The sequence below is a fragment of the Tiliqua scincoides genome, chromosome 1 (assembly GCF_035046505.1).
Source record: "Tiliqua scincoides isolate rTilSci1 chromosome 1, rTilSci1.hap2, whole genome shotgun sequence".
Taxonomy (NCBI): Eukaryota; Metazoa; Chordata; class Lepidosauria; order Squamata; family Scincidae; genus Tiliqua; species Tiliqua scincoides.
In genome coordinates this window covers 294,893,692-294,919,439 of record NC_089821.1, presented here as the reverse complement: position 1 = coordinate 294,919,439, position 25,748 = coordinate 294,893,692, and the positions used below count along the sequence as shown (strand labels likewise).

Sequence of the window (25,748 nt, the reverse complement as noted above, 5' to 3'; positions counted from 1 at the left end):
GTATTGCTCAACTTGATCCTCTGTGGGCAGAAGGAGAGGGTTACTGTACTTTATATGCCCAAAATGTCTGTATGGACACATTTGCGTTTTATACCATATTAATAGTATGAATATCTCAGTGATTTTTGAATGCGGACTAAATAAAAAGAGCAACAAGGAGATTAGTTTTTATAGGCAAAATGAATGTAGTGGCCTGCTTAATTTAAATCTTGGGTTTTTTCATTGCTGTGAAGAATGAGGAACTAGAAGTTCACCTCATTCATTCACTATAGGTGTTATATTCTCTCCCTGGCTGTCTTCAGTGCGGAGAGGTCTGTTCGATTAGGCATTGAAAGGGGTGGTTGGGAGAGGATTGGAGACTGGGAAACTTTCACAGTGCAATGGATTTCCTTTATCAGCACTTTGCTGCTTCAGCAGAACTTGAATGGATAACGGCATGAGTTAACCGTGCAGTGGGTAAGGGTGGTGGGAGGAAGGGGTGGAACGGAAATCCCATTTGTTGAACTTTTCACTCTTTGGTTAATAGCCCGCAATGGTTTGGTCTGAGTCTGCCCTTTGCAACAAGATCAGGCTGGCTCTTCTGACACAAAGGGAGGTTTATATGCCACCGTTCTCTCGCGCTGCCCTTTGGCTCTGTTTTCAGCAGCAAGAAGTGCTAAATAGTTGAGCTAGTTTTGGCGTCGAGGGAGAGAGAGCGAAGCTTTCGTGTTCAGAAGGAATGAGAGTAACATTAATTAAATGACTTTACGTATAAGTTTGCTTGCTTGCCATGGATAGGTTTACTTACTGCGTATCTCTCTCTAGTGCAGCGGTTGTCAAACATTTTAGCACCAGGACCCACTTCTTAGAATTATAATCTGTCGGGACCCACTGGAGGTGATGTAATTAACCAGGAAGTGATGGCATGGCTGGAAGTGACGTCAATTTAGGCGTCAAATCTCAGCCACAATCAGCCAAAGGTTCCATTACACATGCTCATATTGTTGTTTTGCATAGCTCGGAATTAAAACATTCCAGCTTGGAAGTCAAAGCAGAACACAGGCTTGGATCCTTCTCCAATCGCACAGCCCTCTCTCCCTTTCCAGCATTCAGTCTTTCCACCTATTTAGGGCAAAGAACCAGGCCCCTCTCCCACTGGGAGCCCACCCTCCCCAGCAGCTCTGCATCCTATGTTTTCAGCTCTTTATTTTCAAAGGCAGCTGAGCGAGGTGCTACACGGCACACCTGAAATTGGCTCACGACCCACCTAGTGCAGTGCTTCTCAGCCAGTGGTACAGGTAGCACCAGTGGTACTTGAAGTGGTATCTGGTGGTACTGACTGAACCCTTGCTGCCTGGCATCGAGACAGGGACACTACACAACAAGCCGTGGTTTGAACTTCAAAGTTCAGTGAGTTGAGCTTCAAAGCCTGGTTTTCTGTGCTCAGCAATGCCCTCCCGTCCACTCTGAGTTTCTTACTAGTGTTTGAAGCATTACATCTGGCCTCCCAACCCAGAAGTAACTGGCAATGATGTCATCGCCGGGTATTTGTGGTGGTATTTGGAATAGGTGGACCATGTGAAGTGGTACACCTCAGAACAAACATTGAGAAACACTGAGCTAGTGGGTCCCAATCTGCAATATGACAAACACTACTCTGTTGCTTCAGTTGCCTGCCTTTTAAATGCTGTGGGTCAGGTAAAAATTCAGTAGATGTTAAACCTGTGCCTGTCGTGCTGTCATCAAAGCACATACGCTTTGCTGCATGTGAAACCCCAGGCATCTTCCAGTGAAAGGAACTGAGATGGTATAAGATTACATAAGAACATAAGAACAGCCCCACTGGATCAGGCCATAGGCCCATCTAGTCCAGCTTCCTGTATCTCACAGCGGCCCACCAAATGCCCCAGGGAGCACACCAGATAACAAGAGACCTCATCCTGGTGCCCTCCCCTACATCTGGCATTCTGACTTAACCCATTCCTAAAATCAGGAGGTTGCGCATACACATCATGGCTTGTACCCCATAATGGATTTTTCCTCCAGAAACTCGTCCAATCCCCTTTTAAAGGCATCTAGGCTAGACGCCAGCACCACATCCTGTGGCAAGGAGTTCCACAGACCGACCACGCGCTGAGTAAAGAAATATTTTCTTTTGTCTGTCCTAACCCGCCCAACACTCAATTTTAGTGGATGTCCCCTGGTTCTGGTATTATGTGAGAGTGTAAAGAGCATCTCCCTATCCACTCTGTCCATCCCCTGCATAATTTTGTATGTCTCAATCATGTCCCCCCTCAGGCGTCTCTTTTCTAGGCTGAAGAGGCCCAAACGCCGTAGCCTTTCCTCATAAGGAAGGTGCCCCAGCCCCGTAATCATCTTAGTCGCTCTCTTTTGCACCTTTTCCATTTCCACTATGTCTTTTTTGAGATGCGGCGACCAGAACTGGACACAATACTCCAGGTGTGGCCTTACCATCGATTTGTACAACGGCATTATAATACTAGCCATTTTGTTCTCAATACCCTTCCTAATGATCCCAAGCATAGAATTGGCCTTCTTCACTGCCACCGCACATTGGGTCGACACTTTCATCGACCTGTCCACCACCACCCCAAGATCTCTCTCCTGATCTGTCACAGACAGCTCAGAACCCATCAGCCTATATCTAAAGTTTTGATTTTTTGCCCCAATGTGCATGACTTTACACTTACTGACATTGAAGCGCATCTGCCATTTTGCTGCCCATTCTGCCAGTCTGGAGAGATCCTTCTGGAGCTCCTCACAATCACTTCTGGTCTTTACCACTCGGAAAAGTTTGGTGTCGTCTGCAAACTTAGCCACTTCACTGCTCAACCCTGTCTCCAGGTCATTTATGAAGAGGTTGAAAAGCACCGGTCCCAGGACAGATCCTTGGGGCACACCGCTTTTCACCTCTTTCCATTGTGAAAATTGCCCATTGACACCCACTCTCTGCTTCCTGGCCTCCAACCAGTTCTCAATCCACGAGAGGACCTGTCCTCTAATTCCCTGACTGTGGAGTTTTTTCAGTAGCCTTTGGTGAGGGACCGTGTCAAACGCCTTCTGAAAGTCCAGATATATAATGTCCACGGGTTCTCCCGCATCCACATGCCTGTTGACCTTTTCAAAGAATTCTATAAGGTTTGTGAGGCAAGACTTACCCTTACAGAAGCCATGCTGACTCTCCCTCAGCAAGGCCTGTTCGTCTATGTGTTTTGAGATCCTATCTTTGATGAGGCATTCCACCATCTTACCCGGTATGGATGTTAGGCTGACCGGCCTATAGTTTCCCGGGTCCCCCCTCTTTCCCTTTTTAAAAATAGGCGTGACATTTGCTATCCTCCAATCTTCTGGCACTGTGGCCGTTTTGAGGGACAAGTTGCATACCTTGGTCAAGAGATCTGTCAAGATTCTGTTATGACACCTTCAGCCCACAGCAGGCTATATGAACTTCCACTACAATGAAATTAGGATGTGCTTACGTAGCCAACCACTTGTATTGCAGTGGGGAGTCAAGGCTTAAGAACATCAGTTATGCAAGCGATATTTTAAAAATAGTAGCTGCCCCTCTTTTGAATATCCTTCCCCCAAAATTCCTTGCCAATTAAATCAGTGATGCTTTACATGCAGTGGAACATGATTTTTCCCTTTTTTCCAGCAGCAATCTCTTTGTCATCAGATTAGGCCCAAAAACATCTGCTGGCTGTTCTAAGTGCAAGTTGCCTTCTCTGTAGGCTGACTACTGAGACAACTTTAGTCTCAGTCTTGCACATTTTAGTCTTGCACATCCATCTCCTTCTCTTTGTTTTCCAGTTCAGGGTGGGGGAAATGGCAGAAGCAAATGAACCTCCTGCCAATTTGCTGAATGAGGATGAATTGAAGAAGCAATATTTCAAAAGTTGCCCCGCAAGGCAATGTTTTTTAAAGCTTGAATGCGGGTGTTCATAAAGCTACATTCTCAGACCTGAAACAAACAGAAATCCTTTTTTTCTCCTGACTCGGTAACCCCCAGTGAATAGTCATACATCAGCTGCCTAAAGGATACCATATACAGACTTTGGACAGGATCAGTGTGGGCTGTCGCTGTACATTTTGTACAGAAGAAAGAACATGGAATGCCAGGAAACTCTGAAATTACCAGCAGAGAACCGAGATTGGACAATTTATAGAAATATGTTGAGTGCCATAAATCTGATGCTGGAGTGAAGTCTTATGCAGAATGCACAGCTGCTTTTGCCTTAGTAGGTGTTCAGCCCGCGGACTGGTCATGAACTTGGGCACTGACGACAGATGTTCCAAACAGTGTAGGGCAAGTCAGAAATTAACCTCCTCAGGTTTAGAAATGAGATTCTCCACTTTCCTCCAACTATTTGTTGTAAAATTCTGCTTTATCCTTAGCAGAACTGCTGTGGGAACTAAGAATAATACTGTACGTTCATACTGCAGTTGAGTGCTTCATTTGTTTTTAGGGATGACTGAGAATGTAAAGGAGGTCAGTGGGAGGACCACAATAGGTACACAATGGAAGAGTGAGTGATAATGGCATTTTATAAACATACAAAATTCTAGCTGCAAAAAAATGGCTGGTGGTAGAATGATTAAGGCCCTAAGCTGCTTTCCCTCAGTGACATAGCTGTGCCAGTGGGGCATGTGCTGCATCCTGCAGTCAGGTAGCAGTCATGGAAACCTCCTCAAGATAAACGAATGTTTGTTCCCTTACCTCCATGCTTGGTTAGGATTGTGCCCTAAGCCGCTTTGTAGAGGAGAATTTCCAGCTGCAGTTTCAGTCCTTGAAGGGACCACAAAATTTAGTTCCTGCCCAAGACTCTGTATTCAGATTTATTAACTTGCTGATCAACCAGCCAGCTTCTGTTCCTACAGTGCCATTATTGCGCAGGTCATTTTAAAGTCCCAAGTTCCTGACTCTGGCTTGCTTTGGCAACCAGTTGACAAGTTCAGAGTCCGGGAAGTATGCACTGATTGATTTGGAAAATTGAAACTTTGGGGGTGATCCTGTCAAATGTGAAAAATACTTTCAGAGTGAGAGATGCTGAAAAGAGCAGGAAGCAGGAGGGCAGGATTTTGGCCAAGGACAAACAGTGGCTCATTGTTCTGCTCAGCAGAGGGCCATCAGAAACGTACACTAGACTTTGTGAGATTTGTGGCAGAACTGATGTTTTCTGTCTGAAAAGACTTCTTGGGGAGGGGGGTTATGTGTAAGGACTTTTATGTTAGTATACAAAGGAAAGGTGGAAGTGCTCCAAAAACTGAAGCTTAGAAAATATCCTTCTCTAGCTAGGAATTTCTCCTGCAACATGGAGAACTTTCTCGCATGTAGGTTAATCTGAGCAGTAATAGTTGACGCTGTTGGTTTCCTTTTTTAGAGATCACAATCTGGAGAACCTGTTCCACTTTATAAACCAGCCTACATGTGTGGAACATGTCTGTTCCTTGCTTAAGCAGTGTGGACAAGAACTTTGCGCGGGGCGGGAGAATTTAAATCCATTTGTCATGTGTGCACCAGCTGCTTCTCATTGCTTAATTGTTCTTGTGTACCTCACATTGCATAGTGAGGGATTTGCCCAGGGCTTTTTTTCTAATGGAACGCGGGGGGACGGAGTTCCGGCACCTTTTTGCAGGGGCCCCTCCCCTTCAGAGGCATTCCAGGAGGGGGAGGGAGCAAAACAGAGGCATTCGTGGGTGGGTGCTGGGGGGTGCAGGGTGGGCGGGCACCTGGCCCCTGCCTGACCGCACAACAACCCCCTCCTGCCCCATCTCCAAGCTCTTGCCTGAGCCCAGCCCACCTCCCCTCCCCCCGCGCTCTGCTTCCCAGCCAGTGGAGGGCGTGGGGGCACGCGCTGACGCAGAGGAGGAGGACGGATAGCCAGCCAGCCAGGGAGACGGACTGCGGCACCCACAGAACGCCCAGGTACTGGCTTGGCAGAGGAGGAGGGGAAGGAAGCTGGCTGGTGCAGCCCCCGTGCCAATCTGCAGCACGAGCCTAGGCATGTCTACTCAGAAGTACGTCTCATTGTGCTCAATGGGGCTTGCTCCTGGGAAAGGGTGCATAGCCTTGCAGCCTGAGATCCCAAGCCTATGCATGTCTACTCAGAAGTAAGTTCCATTGTGTTCAATGGGGCTTACTCCTGGGAAAGTGTCATAGCATTGCAGCCTGAGGAGACAGGCAGAGGAAGAGCTCTGAGGCTGCAGTCCTGTCCACACTTTCCTGGGAGGAAGCCCCACTGCCTATACTGGGACTGACTTCTGAGGAGACAGGCAGAGGAAGGGCTCTGAGGCTGCAGTCCTGTCCACACTTTCCTGGGATGAAGCCCCACTGCCTCTAGTGGGACTGACTTCTGAGGAGACAGCCATAAGCTTTGGCTCTGAGGCTGCAGTCCACTCCACTTTCCTGGGAGGAAGCCCCATTGACTCTAATGGGACTGCTGAGTAGACAGGCACAGGATTGGGCCCTGAGGCTGCCATCCTATCCACAGTAAGCCCCATTCACTAAAGTGGACTTCTGAATAGACATGCATAGGATTGGGCTCTTAGGCTGCAATCCTAGGCACTTTCCTGGGAGTAAGCCCCATTGACTAGAACAAGACTTACTTCAGAGTAGACATACCTAGGATTGGGCTCTTAATCCTGGCAGAAATTTATATCTGCACCCGTTTTCACGTGCTAAGGGCAGGTGAAAAGGAATTCTACGTGTGTACAATGTGCTGTCCAGCCTTGCCAGAGATCCTCCTCATCCTTCCCCCACAAGCATGCCCTCCGACAGCCAGCGTTTGCAGCTCCTCTCCAGCAATGCACAGCAGCTGCTCTGGGCAGCAGAGAAGATACAATTGCATGCCAATCGCCTCCCCAAAGACACAGAGTATTCTGATACCTGAATTAAACCATATTTAATAGCTTGTTTGCAAACATAGCTGTTTCTATGTGCACCTAAGGATCCCTCTCGTGTAAGAATTCCTTTTTTGTTCTTACTTCCACAGTTGCTTAGAGTAATTTTACTACATGGAACTCATGTAAGCCATTTTTCAGAATCCATTCACTGCTTCCTTTCCTCGAAGTTGTGCCACCCTACATACTACCCACTACAAGTGCACCTGTACAGTATTTTTCCCCATGTGTAGAAAAAGTAGCTAGGAGGAAGGGGATGTGGAGATTGACAGCCCAATCCTATGCATGTCTACTCAGAAGTAAGTTCATCTTTAGGGGGGAAGCACATAAAAAATATTTTATTTCTCCAATAAAAAAATGGTTTAAAAATAAATATTTATGCCTAATAAAGGTTTGATTGATTGATTGAATAAATAAATAAAAGATTAACAAGTTGTGAGTTCCTGCACCTTTTCTTTTACAAAAAAAGCACTGGACTTGCCACATCTGTGGGTGAAGATGTGTGTGCAGTGAAATATCTTACATGCTGGACTTGACCATCTGGATCGCAAAATATCTTTTGAAACCTTCTTTAAGTGTTGAAGCATGACTTTCTGGATAGAACAACTCATTTGCTAGAAGGACTAAAGTGGGAATTTTTAAGCTAGCCAAACTGCCCTGGACTGAATCCAGTATTGTTTTCCATCACAGAGCATATTGAAAGATTGCCACTAGGCCAGTGTTTCTCAAACTTTGGCCTGGGACCCACTAGGTGGGTCATGAGCCAATTTCAGCTGGGACGCCATTCATTTTAATATTTTATTTTTAATATATTGGACATCATGCTACCATGGTATGTGACTGCATTTTGGGAAATGTTATAGACCTGTACTTTTAGCAAGCTACTAATGTATACAATGATAGTCAATGGGACTTCCTCCTGAGTAAGTGTGGGTAGAATCGCAGCCTAGGATTGTTAAAAATTTTCCTGCTTGGTGTCACTTCCGGACATGACATCACTTCTGGTGAGTCCTGACAGATTCTCATTCTAAAAAGTGGGTCCCAGTGCTAAATGTGTGAAAAGCACTGCTCATGAAAACTCATTAACAAATACATTGGGAATCAAAATCCTCAAGAACCTCTGCACTGTGGTGTTTTTATATGGTTTTTGCATGCTCCTCCACGCTGAGTTGTGGTAGAAGCAATATTCTTATGCTGCCTTTTAATGCCAGTTGACTTTAAATGTGTTCATGTGGAAACTGGTTTTAAGGGCTGTGTCATTCTTAAGAGCATTTATTAGCTGAGGAAAAGAAGATAACAAAGGCTATATCTGGACCAGCAGTTTTTCATGCAACAGCAGTTTTTTATGCAACATGCTTAAAACGGGTTGGGAAGACACATTAAAGAGTTACCAACTGTTATGCATTTGGTTGGGAGAAGTTCGTTCTGTTGCTGCCCTTCTGTTGCCATCGTTCTGCTGTTGCCAAGAGCACTGCTGGTTCAGACCATCTAGCCTGTGTTTTCAGCATCCAGCCAGCCAGAGACCTCTGAGAAGTCTATAAGCATTCCCATGTGCAAGACAAAGGCAAAAGGTAGCACTGGGGCACAGGAAGCAGCATTTCTGGTACATCAATATTATTAATAATGTCTCCTAATTCTGCTAGATTCTGTTTTTCCTCTCCTCCCTCACCTGCCAGCTGTGAAGTAGAACTTTAGTGTTGCTTGCTGCTATTGGTAGGGAAAGGAGGGCAGGAGTGCCCTTGAATCCCAGATTCTGAGCTAACCATAGTTTAAAAGCACCTTTTTAGCAGATTCCATCCTTTCCCTTATTCTGTTTGCAAATGCTTGTCAATTCTCTATGTGTGGGAGAAGGCTATTTCCATACTTATTTGTACTTTTTAAAACATTTATAAAAGAGACCCTGCATCCACAGAAAGTGAAATATGTGGATGCTGAACCTGTGGATAAGGCAGCCCCCACTGTAGATCTTACCTGTCTTTCAAGGAACTTGGAAGTGGGAAGTTGAGTGCAAGTAAATAAGTACAGGCATGAGCCACTTAACAATCATTTGCTTTACAACCTTAAAGGAGGCACTCGAATCTCCCATAGCTTGCAGCAGAGTATCTGTTTAAGCAACAGAGTGGCTCTTAATGCAAAGAGGCAATCTATCTCCAGTAGCCTATGGAGCCAGCTAGTGTCTGGCAGGGAGTGTCTGTTTACACAACAAAGGCAATAGATTGGACTGAATGTTCACTTAATGACCTAATCACATATTGGGGATAAGAGAATGTATCCCCTTCATTAAAGTGGTGCGCACCTGTACTATGAGTAACCTCCCTGAGAACATCTTAAAGCCTAACTTAACCTGTTTGTGCTTTCCAAAAAACAAAACTTGCAGAATTTCTTTCTGTGCAAGCTAAATTTGATTGCCATTTCAGAGTAATTGCCAATATTTTGTCACAGCCCCTGCATTGAGTTATCTGCTGAGTCACAAGGATCATGCAGATTTAAGGTTTATATGCTGTTGGGCAGGAGGTCTGGTCCAGAGGGTAGAGCCTTCGTTAGCCCGAAGATAACATCAGAAGGTCGCCAGTTCGAGGACACCGGCAGCTCCCTGAACGGCTGAGAATGGCGAGACCTTGAAGCAGCTGACAAGCCCAGCTGAGTGATTCCACCTGCTCTTGGTGTGAGCAAGAAGCGTCTTGGCTGCCCTGCATGTGAGAGATGGAGCTGCTTGTCAGCCTGCATGGGAGAACTGGAGGCCAGTAGTGAGACCAAACCAGGAAGATCCATTCTGAAATGTTGTTGGTTCTTGAAAGAGGGAACATCTATGATTGTAAAAATCCCCTTGAGGGATTTAGAAAAGCCTGCCTATGTAAACTGCCTTGAATAAAGTCAGAGGAGTAATCCGATGACCAGAAAGGCGGTATATAAATACTTAATTGTTGTTGTTGTTATCGTTGGGACAACAGCATGCAGCTTTTACTCATGCTTTTCTCAAAGATCTCTGCACTTGTCATCTCCCCAAGGATTTGAGAGTGGTGTTTTGGCAACAGCCAGTGTGCAATGAAAGATTAAAGGAAAACTAGAATAGGTTTGGGGTTTTTCACAATGTGGCTGTGCTTTTAATCAAGCCTTTTGGCTTTTTTGTTTTTGATTTAAAAAGCAATTATCTGTTTGGCAGGATTATATACCAGCTCTGTCAATGCAAATCAATATAGCACTCTAGCTGAGGCCCAATCTATGTGACTGCAGCAGGTTTAAATGCAGGAATGCCCCTTTCACAGTGTCAGCATTGCCCTTTTAAAGTGTCATGGGGCACAGTGCTGTATCCCATTGGCCCTGTCACCTATTGTCTTTACTTCCACTGCCCTACCCCAGCTACTGTTTTTTCCAACTAGACTCATTTCTGATATGAAGTCTAGCTGAAGGGGGTTGGGAGAGGGAAGGGTTCAGTTCCATGGGCAGATGGCCCATAGTTATGCTGGATTTAAAAATAATAATAATAATAATACAATCTTATTAGCCTCCTTCAGTGAAAACTATATTGACACAAAAAGATAAAATCAAAAAGATTTATAGTAACCAAGCAACAACAAACCAAGAGCACCCAATTGCCCCAAAATTCCAGGAATTATGTAATTAAGGAAATGGGCATGGCCATCTTTACTCCTTGGAGTAGCAGCTAAAGGAGGGAGGACTTGAACCCTACTAAAGGGTTCAGTGCTGACCCAAAAGGGGCAATTCGGTTAGGACAGTGGTTCTCAAACTTTTTTTAGCACTGGGACCTACTTTTATATGACTGTGTTTCAAACATAATTTGGAACAGACCTACATATTGGAGCATAGTCTGCTGCCATGTTATGATGATCAGGCGTCAGTAATTACGGATATTGCAACAAACCTGCCTAGGCTGGCAACCTAGCCTGTGTTGGAATGCGGACCTGAGAATTCTGACCCTGTCAAGTATTTGCATTTTGTTCATAGCAATAGGATTCTTTCAAGGTGCTGACATGAAGTGCCCATGTCACTTTGGGGAGGGGGGAGAAGAGTTACCTACCTTGTCAAGGGATTTAATATTTTAGCACATGTTAACTAATACATAAACACAGGTTTTCTGCAACCATTGTCTTTTGTTTCAACTGTTTTAAAATCCATATGAGAGTTGCATTTGGTACAGTGAATTCAAAGGTTTTCGATCTCTCTTGTGATTGTATTTCTCATGTTGCAAAGTAGTAAGGGCAAAACAAGTTGTTCAGAGAGAAGTACAACTGATTGCTGCTTCTGTCACTGGGAAAAAATCCCCCTGCAATGAAGAGGCAGTGTTGCATAGAGGTTAAAATGTTGGTCTGAAACCCAGGAGACCCAAACTTAAATTCCCACTCAGCCATAAAATTCACTTGGTGACCCTGGGACAGTGACTTTATCTTAGCCCAACCTACTTCATATGATCGTTGTGTGTATAAAATAGCCAGGTGGAGAACTATGTGAACTGCCCTTAACTCTTTGGCAGAATGGCATAAGAACATAAGAGCCTTGCTGGATCAGGCAAGAGCAGGATGAAATCATAATAATAATAAATTTAAAAAAATCAGATTAACGGGAGATCCTACCTGGGGTTGATCAGAAGCCACTTCTATCTCTTACAACTTTGCTTCTTGGTTTGAGTTAACTGAAGTTAGCTGTAAGTGCCCTGGCATGATTATTCTTGCTTTCTTCTAATGACACAACGTGGCCTGGATTGAGGAGTGATTGTAGTTCATCTGTATGTATTTGCGTTGCATAAGGTCCCAGGTCTCAATGCCTCCTCTTAAAATAAGAATTGCAGGACTTGGGAAGACCTTTGGGTTGAGGCTTTGGAAAGCTGCTGCCAGAGGAGGCCAGGGGTGTCGAACCTAAGACCTGTGGGCTGCATGTGGCCCCCAGAAGCAATTTATCCAGCCCCCATTATAATTGAGTGATAATTGGTTTCTCTCATTTGAAATTATGAACAAGATTATGAACATTTTCTCTTCTGCCATTTGCTGTGAATAAGTTTCTGTGCAAGGACAAAGCGCTTATTTCTGGCCGTCACCTGCTTAATGATGTCAACTTCCAGCTCTCGGCAGGAACCATGAAAGCTGTTTGGCCCACTGTATGAAATGGGTTTGACACCCCTGGGGCAGGCTATACTGGGCTAGATGGACCAATATCTGAATCGGTAAAAAGCAGCTTTATAAGCAGCGACTTTGGTGGCTTTAGGAAATTGTAGCTGATATGTTATGGCTGACTTTGGTGGCTTTAGGAAATTGTAGCTGATATGTTATAGCTGAACGCCCCCTTGAAGTTATGCAGCCTGCTAGACTAGACACCATTGGACTAGGTGAACTGATGAGTTGACTCAGCAGGACAGGTTCCTGTGTTCAACTGTAGTCCATGCGTAACCATTTCCTAAGGAATGTGCCTCATCTAGTATTTAGAGTTGAATTTCTTCAGTGGCCATCCTAAGAAAGCATACTGTTTTGATCTTTCATTACATTTTTTCCTCTGTTTTTTCCTGCTCTTTCCAGCTTGACCTTACCAAACCAATAGAAGATCAGGGCCCATTAGATGTGATCATTCATAAACTGACCGATGTCATCATTGAAGCCGACCAAAACAACAGCCAGTCACTGGAGTTGGTTCAGAGGTTCCAGGTGAGTAATAGGTTTTGTTACTTCATTGCAATTTATGATGGCGAAGGCAGACAGCTTGGTGACTGGTGTTGGTTTAATGATTGACAGGTTTATTGTGCTCATTCAGCCCTTTATCATGGATCAAAGAGTCTTATGCCATGTCTAATACAGCAGTGTTCTTAAAAAAATGAAAAATCTTCCCTACCTGCAAGTGGTTTTAGCTAGCCTTTCACAAACAATGCTGTTTTTGTATTTGGAAATATCATTGTACTGGCTGCAAAACAGAATAGGTCATGTAATGTCCTTTTGCTACTCTTTTTGTCCAGTAAATTTTTCCAAGAAGGGTGTTCCATACCTCTGCAACACATGGGTAGACTTGGAAATATTCGACAGTAAGAATAGGCGTGTACAGGTGGGGTCTTGGTATCCACAGGAATCTGTTCTTGGACTCCCTGTGGATTCCGAAAACTACAGATAAGCAAATTTGTGGTTTTTGGCCGCTTAAAACCTCCAAAGGCAACCGCCTGCGGTCTCTGCAGGCTACAGAATGCCTCCTAGTTTTTTAAAAAGTGGTTTTCAGAGGAAGACTAGAAGTTAGGTCTTTATGCTTTTAAAAGGCATTCTGAAGGCTGGGGAAGCACTCAGAGTTCAAGTTGGGCCAATTCTGGCTCAGCGCTTGTCTGTGTTGAACCAGATCTGTGGATGGAAAATCCGCAGATAAGTAGTGTATTTCTAGGACTCTTTACACCCCCAGTTTGTTTCTGTGCTTCTGTGACTATGTCAGAAGAAATTCTCAACCAAAGGAATTCCCCTTTGTGTTTCCCATTTTAAATCGTGGAAGTGGGAGAGAAGCAGTTTCTCTGAGGGCAGAACTATGCGTTATGCGTAACACAGGGATACTTCCGAGAACAGCATATCTATGACATGCTCTCCTTTGTAACTTGCAAGGTCACTGTTGTAACCCATGTTTCTGTAAATACACTAGCCCAACACCAGGAGAAGTATCTTTTGCTGTAGCATCAGGAAGAGTCCCAATCTGAATCTAGAGAAGGGCAAGAATTCTCTCACATGCAGTATTGACCTCAGACAGTTGGAAAGTAGCAAGATGTTCCACTGCTTTCCTAATGCTTCCAAAGTCAGTGTAAGAGGAGAAAGGCAGGTCCAGTCCCTTCCATTGTACCAAACCTTGGAGACATGCAGGAAGCCATGACAAGTCCAAATTCAGTGTGAGGGGAAGAGGTAGGAGGGCTTTCTGAACCTTGGAGATGCTTAGAAAATAGTGACACTTTACTACTTTGAGTACACCCGTAATGAACCCTCTATCCAACTGTGAGTGGAGGGGACGACACAGGTTCATTCTGCAAAGTTGCACTGAGCCTGGAGCTCACTGTTAAGTCAGAAGATCCCTCACGCCTCTGCTTGGTTGGTGCAGAATTTGGTAAGAACAAACTTTGACCAAGACCAATCAAAATTTGTGGCTTCTTGTTGATTTCAGGACTTGAGAATTTGCTGCTTTTCGAAGTCCTGGATGCAGCATTTTATGTGTCTGAGACTTTTTATTGTCTGAGAAACGGGACAGATTTCAAGATAAAACATAAGGGGGGGGCTATATCCACAGATCCCATATCCACAGATTCACTTATCCGCAGATCGGGTCTGCGGGGGCCCCCGGCCCCCACGCACATCCCCTCCATAAGGTCGTCTGAGCCCAGTAGAGGCTGTGGACGGATGACTATGGCCTCTGCAGGGCTCAGAATACGCCTGACAGTAAAAAACCGCTACTTCTGGTTTTTCCGTTAAACCAGAAGTGATTTTTTAATGCTGTATAAGGCATTAGGAGACACGGGGAGGCATTCTCTGGTATCTGTGGTTTCAGTTATCCGCAGAGGTTCCAGAACAGCAGCCCCATGGATACCGGGGTACACCAGTAGTTAAATAGGAGAACTATTCCAGTAAATATCTGTAATTGGGCAGTCTTTATGTTCAAAACGGAGTCCGAATTGATGCTCTTGTCACTTTAAAATACTTGATCTTGGCCGTGTGAGCTTAGCGTATTAAATGGCTTAGCTGGAAACAAGCTAGGTATTGAGAGGATGCTATTTAAACAAAATAAATACAGGAGGACCTTTGCGCCATAGTTAGAGCCAAATGCCAAACTTCAAATAAACAAAGCAAGAGAAGTATTGTTCCCAGAGATTATTCTACTCTGTACTTTCAAAGTGGGTTTCTCAATAAATGCACTTATCTATATATGGTTTAAGTACCCTCTTTCATAACTACTTAAGCCAAGTACAAAAGAGAAGGAATTTCTGTTCTCCATAACCCAGGCAGAGCCCTCGTTCATATTATAGTGCATAGTTGGCCTACCCTGATTCTTTGTATCTCTACTTAATTTGGTCTAACTCCTTTTCGAGCAACCAAACATTACTCCTCCCATCTAGTTACCAGTTGAATTATCCCCCTGAATCCATATCGCATCACACTCCTACATGCCTGACGTCCGCCTAGTTCAGTGGTTCCCAGTCTTTACCATGCTGTGACCCGCCTGTCCAACACAATAGTTCAGGTGGTGCCAGAGGTGTCTTCCGGGTCATGCTGGTTCGGCAACCCACACTGCATGCCTCTGTGGGCCTCAGAATGGCCTACAAAAGGCTCTGAAAGTTGCTTCAGGTTTGCCGCAGAAAACAGGCCATAGGCCCATCTAGTCCAGCTTCCTGTATCTCACAGCGGCCCACCAAATGCCCCAGGGAGCACACCAGATAACAAGAGACCTCATCCTGGTGCCCTCCCTTGCATCTGGCATTCTGACATAGCCCATTTCTAAAATCAGGAGGTTGCACATACACGTCATTGCTTGTAACCTGTAATGGATTTTTCCTCCAGAAACTTGTCCAATCCCCTTTTAAAGGCATCCATCACCACATCCTTTGGCAATGAGTTCCACAGATCAACCACATGCTGAGTAAAGAAATATTTTCTTTTGTCTGTTCTAACTCTCCCAACACTCAATTTTAGTGGATGTCCCCTGGTTCTGGTGTTTTCTGAGAGGGAAAAGAGCCATTATCCACTCTATCTTTCCTTGCATAATTTTGTGTGTCTCAATCATGTCCTCCCTCAGGCGCCTCTTTTCTAGGCTGAGGAGGCCCAAACACCATAGCCTTTCCTCATAAGGAAGGTGCCCCAGCCCCGTAATCATCTTAGTCACTCTTCTGCACCTTTTCCATTTCCACTATGTCCTTTTTGAGATGTGGCAAACAGAACTGGACACAATACTCCAGTTGAGGCCTTACCACTGATTTGTACAATGGTAGTATAATATTAGACGTTTTATTCTCAAAACCTTTTCTGATGATCCCAAGCATAGAATTGGCCTTCTTTACTGCCGCCACACATTGGGTCAGCACTGTCCACAAGGAACCCAAGATCTCTCTCCTGATCTGTCACAGACAGCTCAGAACCCATTAACCCAGTGATTTTCAATCTTTTTCATCTCGCGGCACGCTGGCAAGGCACTAAAATGATCAAGGCACACCTCCAGCTTCTTGACAGTTGACAAGGCAGACTGTGTTGTAAGTGGGGGCTCACATCCCCCAATGGTCCTATTGATAAATGACCCTCTCTCAAATTCCCGCGGCACACCTGGGGACCGTTCATGGCACACCAGTGTGCCATGGCACAGTGGTTGAAAATGGCTGCGTTAGCCTATATGTGAAGTTTTGATTTTTTTTGCTCCAGTGTGTGTTACTTTACACTTACTTATATTGAAACGCATCTGCTATTTTGCTGCCCATTCTGCCATTTTGGAGAGATCCTTCTGGAGCTCCTCACAATCGCTTCTAGTCTTCACCACTCGGAAAAGTTTGGTGTCGTCTGCAAACTTAGCCACCTCACTTCTCAACCCTGTCTCCAGGTCGTTTATGAAGAGGTTGAAGAGCACCGATCCCAGGATAGATCCTTGGGGCACTCTGCTTTACACCTCTCTGCATTGTGAAGTTGCCTTCCAAAAACAAGAAGTGGTTTTCAGAGACTTTCTCAGGCCATTCAGAGGCCTATAGAGTGGGTTGGTGACCCAATGCAACCCTGAAGAGGCCTCCCCATGGCTCTGGTTTGGAGCCAAACAGAGGTGACGGTGGGTGGGTGGGCCCAGGTTACGACCCATCCGGCATGGGCTCATAACCCACTAATGGGTCTCAACCCGTGCTTTGGGAAACCCTGACCTAGGTTGTTCTACAGACTTTCTGTTAGGCATTATTAACGCAAAGGAAGGTGATCCCACATCCTGCTGCACTGACTGGCAGTGACTCATACCAGTTGTGCTTCATGATGAAAGGCCATGATGTCGGGGTTATAATGCTTTCGAGATAACTGACAGCAAATGCTCAACAATGTCTGGTGACGAAGACAGCATTAATCTGAATCACTTGTCAGATTTGGTTGGTCTTTGAGCATTATACAGTAAGCTGTGCTCTAGCTTCACTGTTTCAGTTGTGAAGTAACTCAGCTGTTATTAAATTAGTAAAGCATCATCCCCTTCCACTTTCCAGGGGCTTGCAATTTATACCCCTTGGCATGTTATCCTGGCAAGTGCACACTTTGGAAGAACTTAAGTGCTTGATTTACTTGTGTTTAAAATGCGGTTCCTTGCATTCTGTAACACCCAAGTGTGACCAAGAGAGAATCCACAGCAAGGCTTTGAGGACAGGAGTAGACTTGAGTCTTAGAACTGGGGCAGGTAGCAGGTGTAGTATCTAATTATTGTTTAGTACCATTCATACCAAGTACCATCTCTTCCACATATGAAGATGGTTGCCATTCATTCACATGGGGAAATAAAGCCCTGCTCTTGGGGGATAGTATTATGGTGACAGCAGAACCTGCCTTCTGCTGAGTAGAAAGAGATTCTGTAGCAGGGACTGCAAATGTTCCTTGCAGTATTAGAAGCTCTGTCTTTCTGATCACAGTGACAGACATTTTGCCATTACTTTGCTATTAATCAAGATTGAGTCTGCTTCTCACCAAACAGTCCAGATTCTGCAGCAAGAAATCCCATATCCTGTGATAAAAATAAAGAGTGTGCTGTTAGCCAGTGTGCATGCATCTGCTAATGTTTGCATAATTCTGTTTTCAGCTTCCAGGTTTATGAAGATGGGGGAATTTGGCACGGGAGGGAAGGTCGTATATGATTAGGATGGAGGCTGGAGATGGTTCCTTTATGGGAGGTTGCAAAGAGAGATGTGTAATGCAGATAATCTTCAACTGAGATCATAGGAGAGTTTTACTCAAGCCTGTGTTTAGTTTATAGGAGTTCAGCTGGTACTTTTCACAAGTTTTCTGTTTGCTTTCAGAGTGTTTGAGATTAGTTAGTTTCCTTTCAGAAATGGGCTAAAAGAAAGTACACATTCAGTACTGCTAGTTTGATTACTAGTTTTAAGACGTCTTAAAGGATTTTTTTGTTTTAAGAATTGCATTCAAGAGGAATATCCAAATGATTGAAAATTTATAAAGAGGTTTCCAAACTAGGTGTTATACACGTTATCTTAGAAACAAACCTTACCTACGGTCTTACAGCCCTAAAAACACCATATGAAATGGAAAGGATGCAAAATGAATAAGAAAGAGGGGAGAGGCAGGATTACAGGTCAAGGGCTACAAAGCCAGAGCTACATTTGCATAGGTTGTTTAAATACATGCAAGATGGGAAAAGGTGTGGTTGTTGAGCAAAAGTGAGTTCCAAAGAAAACGGGTGGCAAGAGTAAAGGCACAGATGCATAAAATAGAGGAAGTAACTCAAGGTTTCCCCAAGAGGAAAGTATTACTAGAGTCAAGACAAGAGGGCAAATAAAGAGAAATAAGAGAAGATAGATAAGATGAAGATACATTAAAAAAAAAGGTAGTAACTTAAACTGGATCCAATTAGGAAATGGAAACTAATAAAGAGAATGTAACAAATTAGAAACATGAGCAAAATGCGATAAAGATGAAGAAGAACGGCAGTCAAGAATAGAAGTACGCCGTAGTAGTGTACATTTGAGTCCCAAACATAGTATTTCTAGTCATGGATGCCTATGCTGAATGTATTGGGCTGCAAGAGCTGTTTCCTAGCTCTTCAACAAGAAGTCTCACTTCTCTCATTTCCTTGACTACTTGTCACAGCCTGGAAACAATGATAACGGGGCTGACTGTAGCCTGATTGGACTGATTTTTGCCCAGTCAGACCCTGTGCCGTGGGGAGGGGAATGCTGTGTTGGAGTGAGTCACCCACAGCCGCAACAGGTACTTTGCATGGAGGTAAGCCTCCATCAGAGGCCAGCATGGCGAGCAGAAATCTTGCTGGGCCCTCTCACCCACTCCCAAAATCAGGCTACTGTGGAAGTAGTTGGCTGTGACGCAATGAGATCAGCACAATACCACCAGTCTACTTCTGGGTGCCACATTGTCACCCAGTGCCATGTCTGACCAGGACTGCTGTAGCAGAGAGGGCCCGCAAGGATCCTGCTGAATTGGGTCTTGTAGCTCCTAAGGCCAGCCCTGAATGGTGATATCATATAACTGATTTGTCAACCATCTCGGATGTTTTTATAAAAAGAGACGAGAGAGGCAGACTGAAACATCTCATTACGTACCCTGTAGCCTTGCCTTGTTCCATCCAAGAGTTCTTAGAACATGTACAGGAGGGCCCTGTATCCGTGGTTTCAATTAACCATGGATCAGATCTGCCGGCCCACACGCCCCCTCTAGAGGCAAGGGGATCTGGGCTCTCCTCACCTCTGGAGGCATTCCTGAAGCCAGGCCTCCAGAAGGCTTCCCCAGGCCTCCTAACACCTAATAAGGTTTTTAAAATGTCACAGTTTCTGGAAGGAAACCGGAAGTAGCTTTGTTTTGTTTTGGTTTTTTGGGGTTTTTTTGCCACTCTCAGGCTTGCAGCGGCTGCAGCCGGTCATGTGTGGCCTCTGTGGGCCTTAGCCTCTGGAGGATGAGGTGACATCCCTGGTTATCCACAGTTTCATTTAACTGCAGGGGGTTCTGGAACAGAACTCCCATAGGTACCAGGACATGCCTGTATTTTCAGGATGTTGTATTCTGTTGCTGATATATTTATTTACTTGCGTGGCAGTTCTGATGCACAGCCTCTATGATTTGCTCCTGGGTGTCTTCTAAGATGCACTTAGCACATACCAGTATTGCAAAAGTACTCTATGCTCTGTGCCTAGTTTTTCAGTGGTTGTTGATTTTGTCATAGACTTCCCTTGCATAGCATGCCCATTGACCATAGTTCCAGCAGCTGTAGCATCTATCACTTGAACTGAGAGACTAGCCGCCATAGAACTTCTTCAGCTTCGTCAGGTCATTTGTTGCTCTTGTTCCGGTATTGCATTCTGTACCACTTTCACTCAGACATGCAGACATAATTGCCTTTTATTTAACTTTGTCATAATGATTGATTTATTGTTACTGTTTTGCAGTAACTTTAGAAACAAGGCTTGGCATTCTGGTATAATAAACAACCCTGTGTGTGTGTGTGTGTAAGAAAAAATATTATGTTAATTTATGTCCAGCATAATGGATTGCTGTCCTTTTTGGTTGGGATGTGTTTTAAACAATGTGTTGATTCGTTACACAAGTACTAACTTTGGCACTTTGCTCTAAGTGGAAGTATGTGCTGGGTTATGTCAGATCTGGTGGACCTTGTTTTAAACTTCGATTAACTGGAAATGTTCCACACAGAGAATGTCTGTCCATGGCCTTTATTCATAGTTTATGTAGTTGTAGTTATGGCCATTGTCTGCATGAATTTCCTATAGTCCTCTCTCTAATATTATGGTTGCATTTTTTTTCTGTACTATGAATCAACCTTAGAAAGGATAACCCTTAAAAAGTAACAACAGAAAAAAAGGCAGGATCTTATACGTATAGGGCATACTATACAGTTGTCACAATAGCCTTATGTAGTTTTAAATGTCTTTAGTTTTAAATGTAAACCCAGATAATCTCATAGGGACTTGTGGCATCACTGTAGGTTTCTTAGGGATACATTTTTATTGCCAAGATATCTAACAACAAGGGGCCCTCATTATCTGTTGGGATTCCGTTCCCGGAACCCCTGCAGATATGGGAAACCGCGGTTATTCAAACTCCAGTTTTCTGCTCCTCCGAACTCAACTGGAGCTGAGCACCAGTTGGATCTGGGGGCTTTCTGAGGCTTGCAGAGGTCACAGCTGTTGTGGGCCTCAGAATGCCTGAGAATGCAAAAAAAAAAAAACCTGCCACTACGGGTTTTTTTATTGTAAAACTGAGAGTCGTGGGTTTTTTTGTATTTTTGAGCATTCTGAAGCCTGCAGCGGCTGTGGGCAAGTTGCACATGGTCTCGGTGGGCATCAGAAAGCTTCCAGGCCCAACTGGAGCTGTGCTGCAGTCGGGCTTGGAGGTTGTGGGTGACAAGTGTTCGGCACCTGTGGATACTGGAGATTCCTGGATGCCGAACCCCCGGATAATGTGGGCCCCCTGTACTCATCTGTTGGAAAGTCAATACAGACTACTTGTTCAGGTTGTTTTTAGAAAGGAATGTTCAGATTTGTTTAAAGCAGTGGTTCCCAAAATGTGAGAAGTGGCTCCCCAGGCAGATGGGAAACCAGCCAGAGGAGCCATGGAATCTTTGCACAAAACCTGCCACCCTATACAATGTATAGGATTGTAGCCCTAATGGGAAGCCACAGCCAGTGGCCCAGTAGGTCAAGAGAGCAACTAGTCGAAAAAGTCTGGGAACCACTGGGTTTAAAGGAATTTAATGCATCAGTGGTTATTGATGGGAATCCATGTATGTATTGCCTGCCTCATTCCATACTATAACACAACCATCATGTTACCTTGTCCCCTGTCAAAATCAATTAAAGTAATTCTTATGCTGCTGCTGGAAGATGCCCAGGCCTTCCAGATATTCTGCAATCGAGGAGTCATTGTCCGAAGATGTATTATGTACATCAGAATGTAAGCTGGAGTACTAGTAGTACAGTAAAGACTGTTATCTCAGTTGATCGTGGAGGTAATGGCTCTTGGGACACAATCCTAACTAACTTTCCAGCACTGACATAGCTGTGCCGATGTGGCTTGCTCTGCATCCTGCAGTGGGGAGGCAGACAAGGCAGCCTTCTCAAGGTAAGGTCATGTTTGTTACCTTACCTTGGGGCTGCATTGTGGCGAAGTGAGTACTGGAAAGTTGGTTAGGCTTGCACCCTTGGGTATATTTGATCTATGCTTTGTATGGTTTTAAGGATCATGATATTGACTTTGACTTAAGCCTTTGACTTAAGCCTGCAAGGCAGTGGGAGCCAGTATCAGTATTGGAGTTGAAGGATGCATGTAAATGACTTGAAGAATCCAATTCTGGTGTATCCTTTGCTGTAAAATGAGCAGAAATATCTTGTTTGTGCTGGCCCTAAAATGAGCCCCCAAATTTGCATTGCTCAGAAATGCTTTTTATATGTGAAAATAACTGACCCATTTCCCAAGAGAGGTAGCCTTTAACTATCTGCATTAGGTGGTAGGTAGTATTCCTGACCAGACTTGCTTCCTGGGCCTAACTGAGAGACACAGAGCTGAAGGAATCCAAGGACAAGCTAAAAATAAGTGATGCCTTAATATAGCCATTTTTAGTTTGCTCTTGCTCAAAGGCGCAATTTCCTTGCTTGCATTTTTAAAAAGTTACATATTTCTTTTGGTGACATGGTCACGCAGCTCTTCATTTATAGCAAAATAGCTTAATCCTGGAAAGGCCACACATCTATTTTTTTTCCTTATGTTGAAGCCTATGGCTAAAGAAAGCTTATTCACAGTAGCACAATTGCTCCTAATTATGTTACTAAAACAGGCTGGTAGGTTCTTTGTATGATCTTCATGAAAAACTGGAAACATTTGCTTAGTGTATGTCCAGAAGCTGACTTGTTTATCACTAAACTTTTTGAGCATGCTATTTTAGGATTGGGAGGAGGGAGAAGAGTGAGAGTGTCCATTACTATTGTTTGTTCTTTTCTCCTACTGTTTTTGCCCAGAGCTACTGGGCTTCCTCTCTCCTTTATGGTGTGTGAGCCCCATCTAGGGATTTATTTGCTGTCTGTCTTTCAGAGTTACATTGCTGCTGGAGTACTTGCCCTCATTAGAACTCTTCATTTCCTCTGAACAGGCAACATAGAGGACTTTTTTTTGAGATGGAGATTTTTAATGGTTCTCCATGATCCATAAACAAAATTGGATATAATCTTAATACTAAGCAACCTGTCCAGGAAGACTTCCAAATTTAAGTTGCTGGTTCTGTTCCGGGGTGAGCTTCTTGAAGTGTACTGAGAAGTTGGAAAGAGACTGTTAATGTTAATGTGTAGTTAGAGGATGTATCACATACATCTAGCAAAGTCCCCTTTTTCTTTTTTAACCCCTTAGTATCTCCATCTAAAAGCATTCAGTGTATGCAACTGAGAACAAGTTTCATGTAAACAGGTGGCTTTCTGCCTGTATCACTGCATTATAATAGTTCTTAAAAAGTTTTAACATTCAAAGGAAAACACTTTTGACATAAGGCTTAGCAAAATACTTCCCCATAGATTAGGTTAATTAGGTTAAGGAAAGAATTTCATATCCACAGAATGGATGCCCTTAAGAACTGGGGTCTTGCAAGGGTAGATCTAAACCCAATTCCAATCTGATAATCCTTTTCATCTTTGGCCCATATGGTTGAAACAGATTGCATGCTAATATATCATGTGGGTTGGCAGGCATTGTTAATGTCATACGTAGCACCGTGATCCACCCACACAATCACAGCAGATTTGTTACTGGGAAGAGTTTGGAAATAATTGCATGGACAGTAATTGCTCCAGGTGATGCATGGACAGTCTTAAGTTGTATCAGAATTGGTACTACCTGGACAGAATTGGGACATATAAGATAGGAGGTGGAAGATATTCCATTGAACTTGACCCTCCAGTTCCAACAGCTATAGCATATCTCACTTGAACTGAGTGACTATCCGCCTTGGGTGCCCCGAACTAGCTAGCTAGAACTAGCCACCCTGGCTGTTCCATTGGGTTGTAGAAAGGCAGGGTAAAAATTCATTTAATTAATTGAAAACTAATTGCTGTTTTCTCATAATAGCAAGATACTTTGGGTGAATTGCTGTAAAATCTGAAATTCAGGGATTGTCCTTGGCACGTAAGTTGAATTTAGAGTGTCTTGTTGCACTGTTTGTCCTATCAATTAACCACTTTAAAGCAGATTTGCCCTTCAAACTAGTAACATTTTGCTTTGCATTTCTTAATTGCACCAGGAATATATTGATGCTCATCCTGAAACCATCATTCTGGACCCCCTTCCTGCTATCAGGACGCTGCTGGACCGATCAAAGTCTTATGAGCTTATTAGGCAAATAGAGGCCTACATGCAAGGTAAGGCAGCAGCATTATTTCCTATGTTGCTACTGCTTGCACATGGGTGGGGGGGAAGCTTGAATCCAGGTACGAAGCCTGTTCTGTATTCATGACTGGATAACAAGTGCAATCCTCCAAAAGCAAATTGGCCATAATCTCAAATAAGATATATTATTCAGAACATAAGTGTGAATTGAAGAACTAATGAGTTCAGGTATCTAGAAGCAAGTTGTTTCAGTTACATTTAAAATTTTAAGATGCAGCTGAGCTGAGTCAGAACAATAAAAGAGAGAGGTTGGGAAAAGCACATCTGAAGTGCTAGTTAGGTCTCTTCCTGGTGTGTGTTCTCAATATTTGACAAGATATAATTTGAGTAAAGATAAAATCTTTCCGAATGCAGTATCGTTTTATCTGCTGCCTCATTCTGTCATCTTGGCTATTGTGCTCTGCACCGATTACTTTGATGCTTTGAGGAGATGTTTGTCCTACTTGAGAGTGACGATTTGAGGTTTCCTGGGGGTTTTATTTGTTATGTAATGATGATTAAAAAAAGTGTGTTGTCAGACAACCACTTCCCCCTCCTTGATTTTGTATTAGAAATTCTGACATGGCATATACTGTGCTTGTATGTAATAACTAGAGCTGTTACATAAAATGATGTCCCATTTCTAAATGTCATAGATCTTCTGACCTCACCACCATCTTTGGAAATGTATCGGCTGTAACTGGCCGCCTCCTTTTCCCCCCCTCCCCACTCAAGTGTCTACTGCCTATGTACCATCTTGGCTAAACAGACCAAAGACAAAACATAAGTACGTATCTTTGCTAGACACGTCTGATGTCCTTTTTGTTATAGGCTTTTGCTGTTTGGCTATATACTTTTGATGTGCACCTTCAGAAGTGCCATTTTAGGTGTCTTAAAATCTGTTCTTGCAGCTATTCCTTTTAATGCAACCCTGCAATGCAGTGGCTCCCCCCTCTTTTTTTTTTTTTTTTGCAGCCACCCCACGGTGTTGGCTCATGTTCAATTTGTGGTCCACAAAGACATCAAGATCTTTTTTACAAATGCTGCTATGAAGCCAGGTCTCCCCCAACCCTGTACTTGTGCCTCTGATGATTTGTTCCTATGTGGAGGCAGTGGCATCACTAGGATTCGCGTCACTCGGTGCGGGAGGCCTGCGCGTCAGCCCATGGAGTGGGTGGGGCAACGCCCCAGGTGGTGGGCGTGGTGATGTACCATTGCCCTGCCCCCACTGCTTTTTTGGCTATACCTTTTGTTAGAACACAGATATTTCAATGTGGTTTTTTTCATTGCATTCTGCATGAAATTACGCATTGATTGATATATAACATGATGGGATTATTCCTCCAAACTCTGATTTTAGTGTTTTTGAAAACTTGTAGAGTCACACACAACACACACACACCCCATGTCAACTTACTAACACCTTATTGCAGCAGTTCTCAAACTTTTAGCACCGGGACCCACTTTTTAGAATGACAGTCTGTCCAGGACCCATTGGAAGTGATGACATGGCCAGAAGTGACATCATCAAGCAAATTAAAATAAATAATTATAAATAATTAAATTAAAATAAAAGAAATAATTAAATTGGGGGGAGCCAGTCCTGAATTTTCTCTGTAGTCTGCCTGCAATAACCCCCCCCCAAAAAAAAGAACCAGTGAGATCTTCAGCCCTCCCCAGTGCCCAGTTTAAAGTTCTTCTGTTTCAAGCATATCAAGATAAGGACCCACCTCGCTTTACAAGTGCAAAATAGAAAACTTTTCTCCTACCAGTTCA

General features: G+C 43.9%; 1 protein-coding gene across 1 annotated transcript in view; it reads left to right on the top strand.

Moving 5' to 3' along the window:
• The window catches only part of ITPK1 (inositol-tetrakisphosphate 1-kinase), a 128,965-nt gene that overhangs the window by 71,157 nt on the left and 32,060 nt on the right, over positions 1 to 25,748 (top strand). The window contains exons 3-4 of the mRNA XM_066612185.1: positions 12,429 to 12,554; positions 23,848 to 23,965. Of these exons, the coding sequence (XP_066468282.1) occupies positions 12,429 to 12,554; positions 23,848 to 23,965 (244 nt within the window). The remainder of the gene's footprint in view (positions 1 to 12,428; positions 12,555 to 23,847; positions 23,966 to 25,748) is intronic.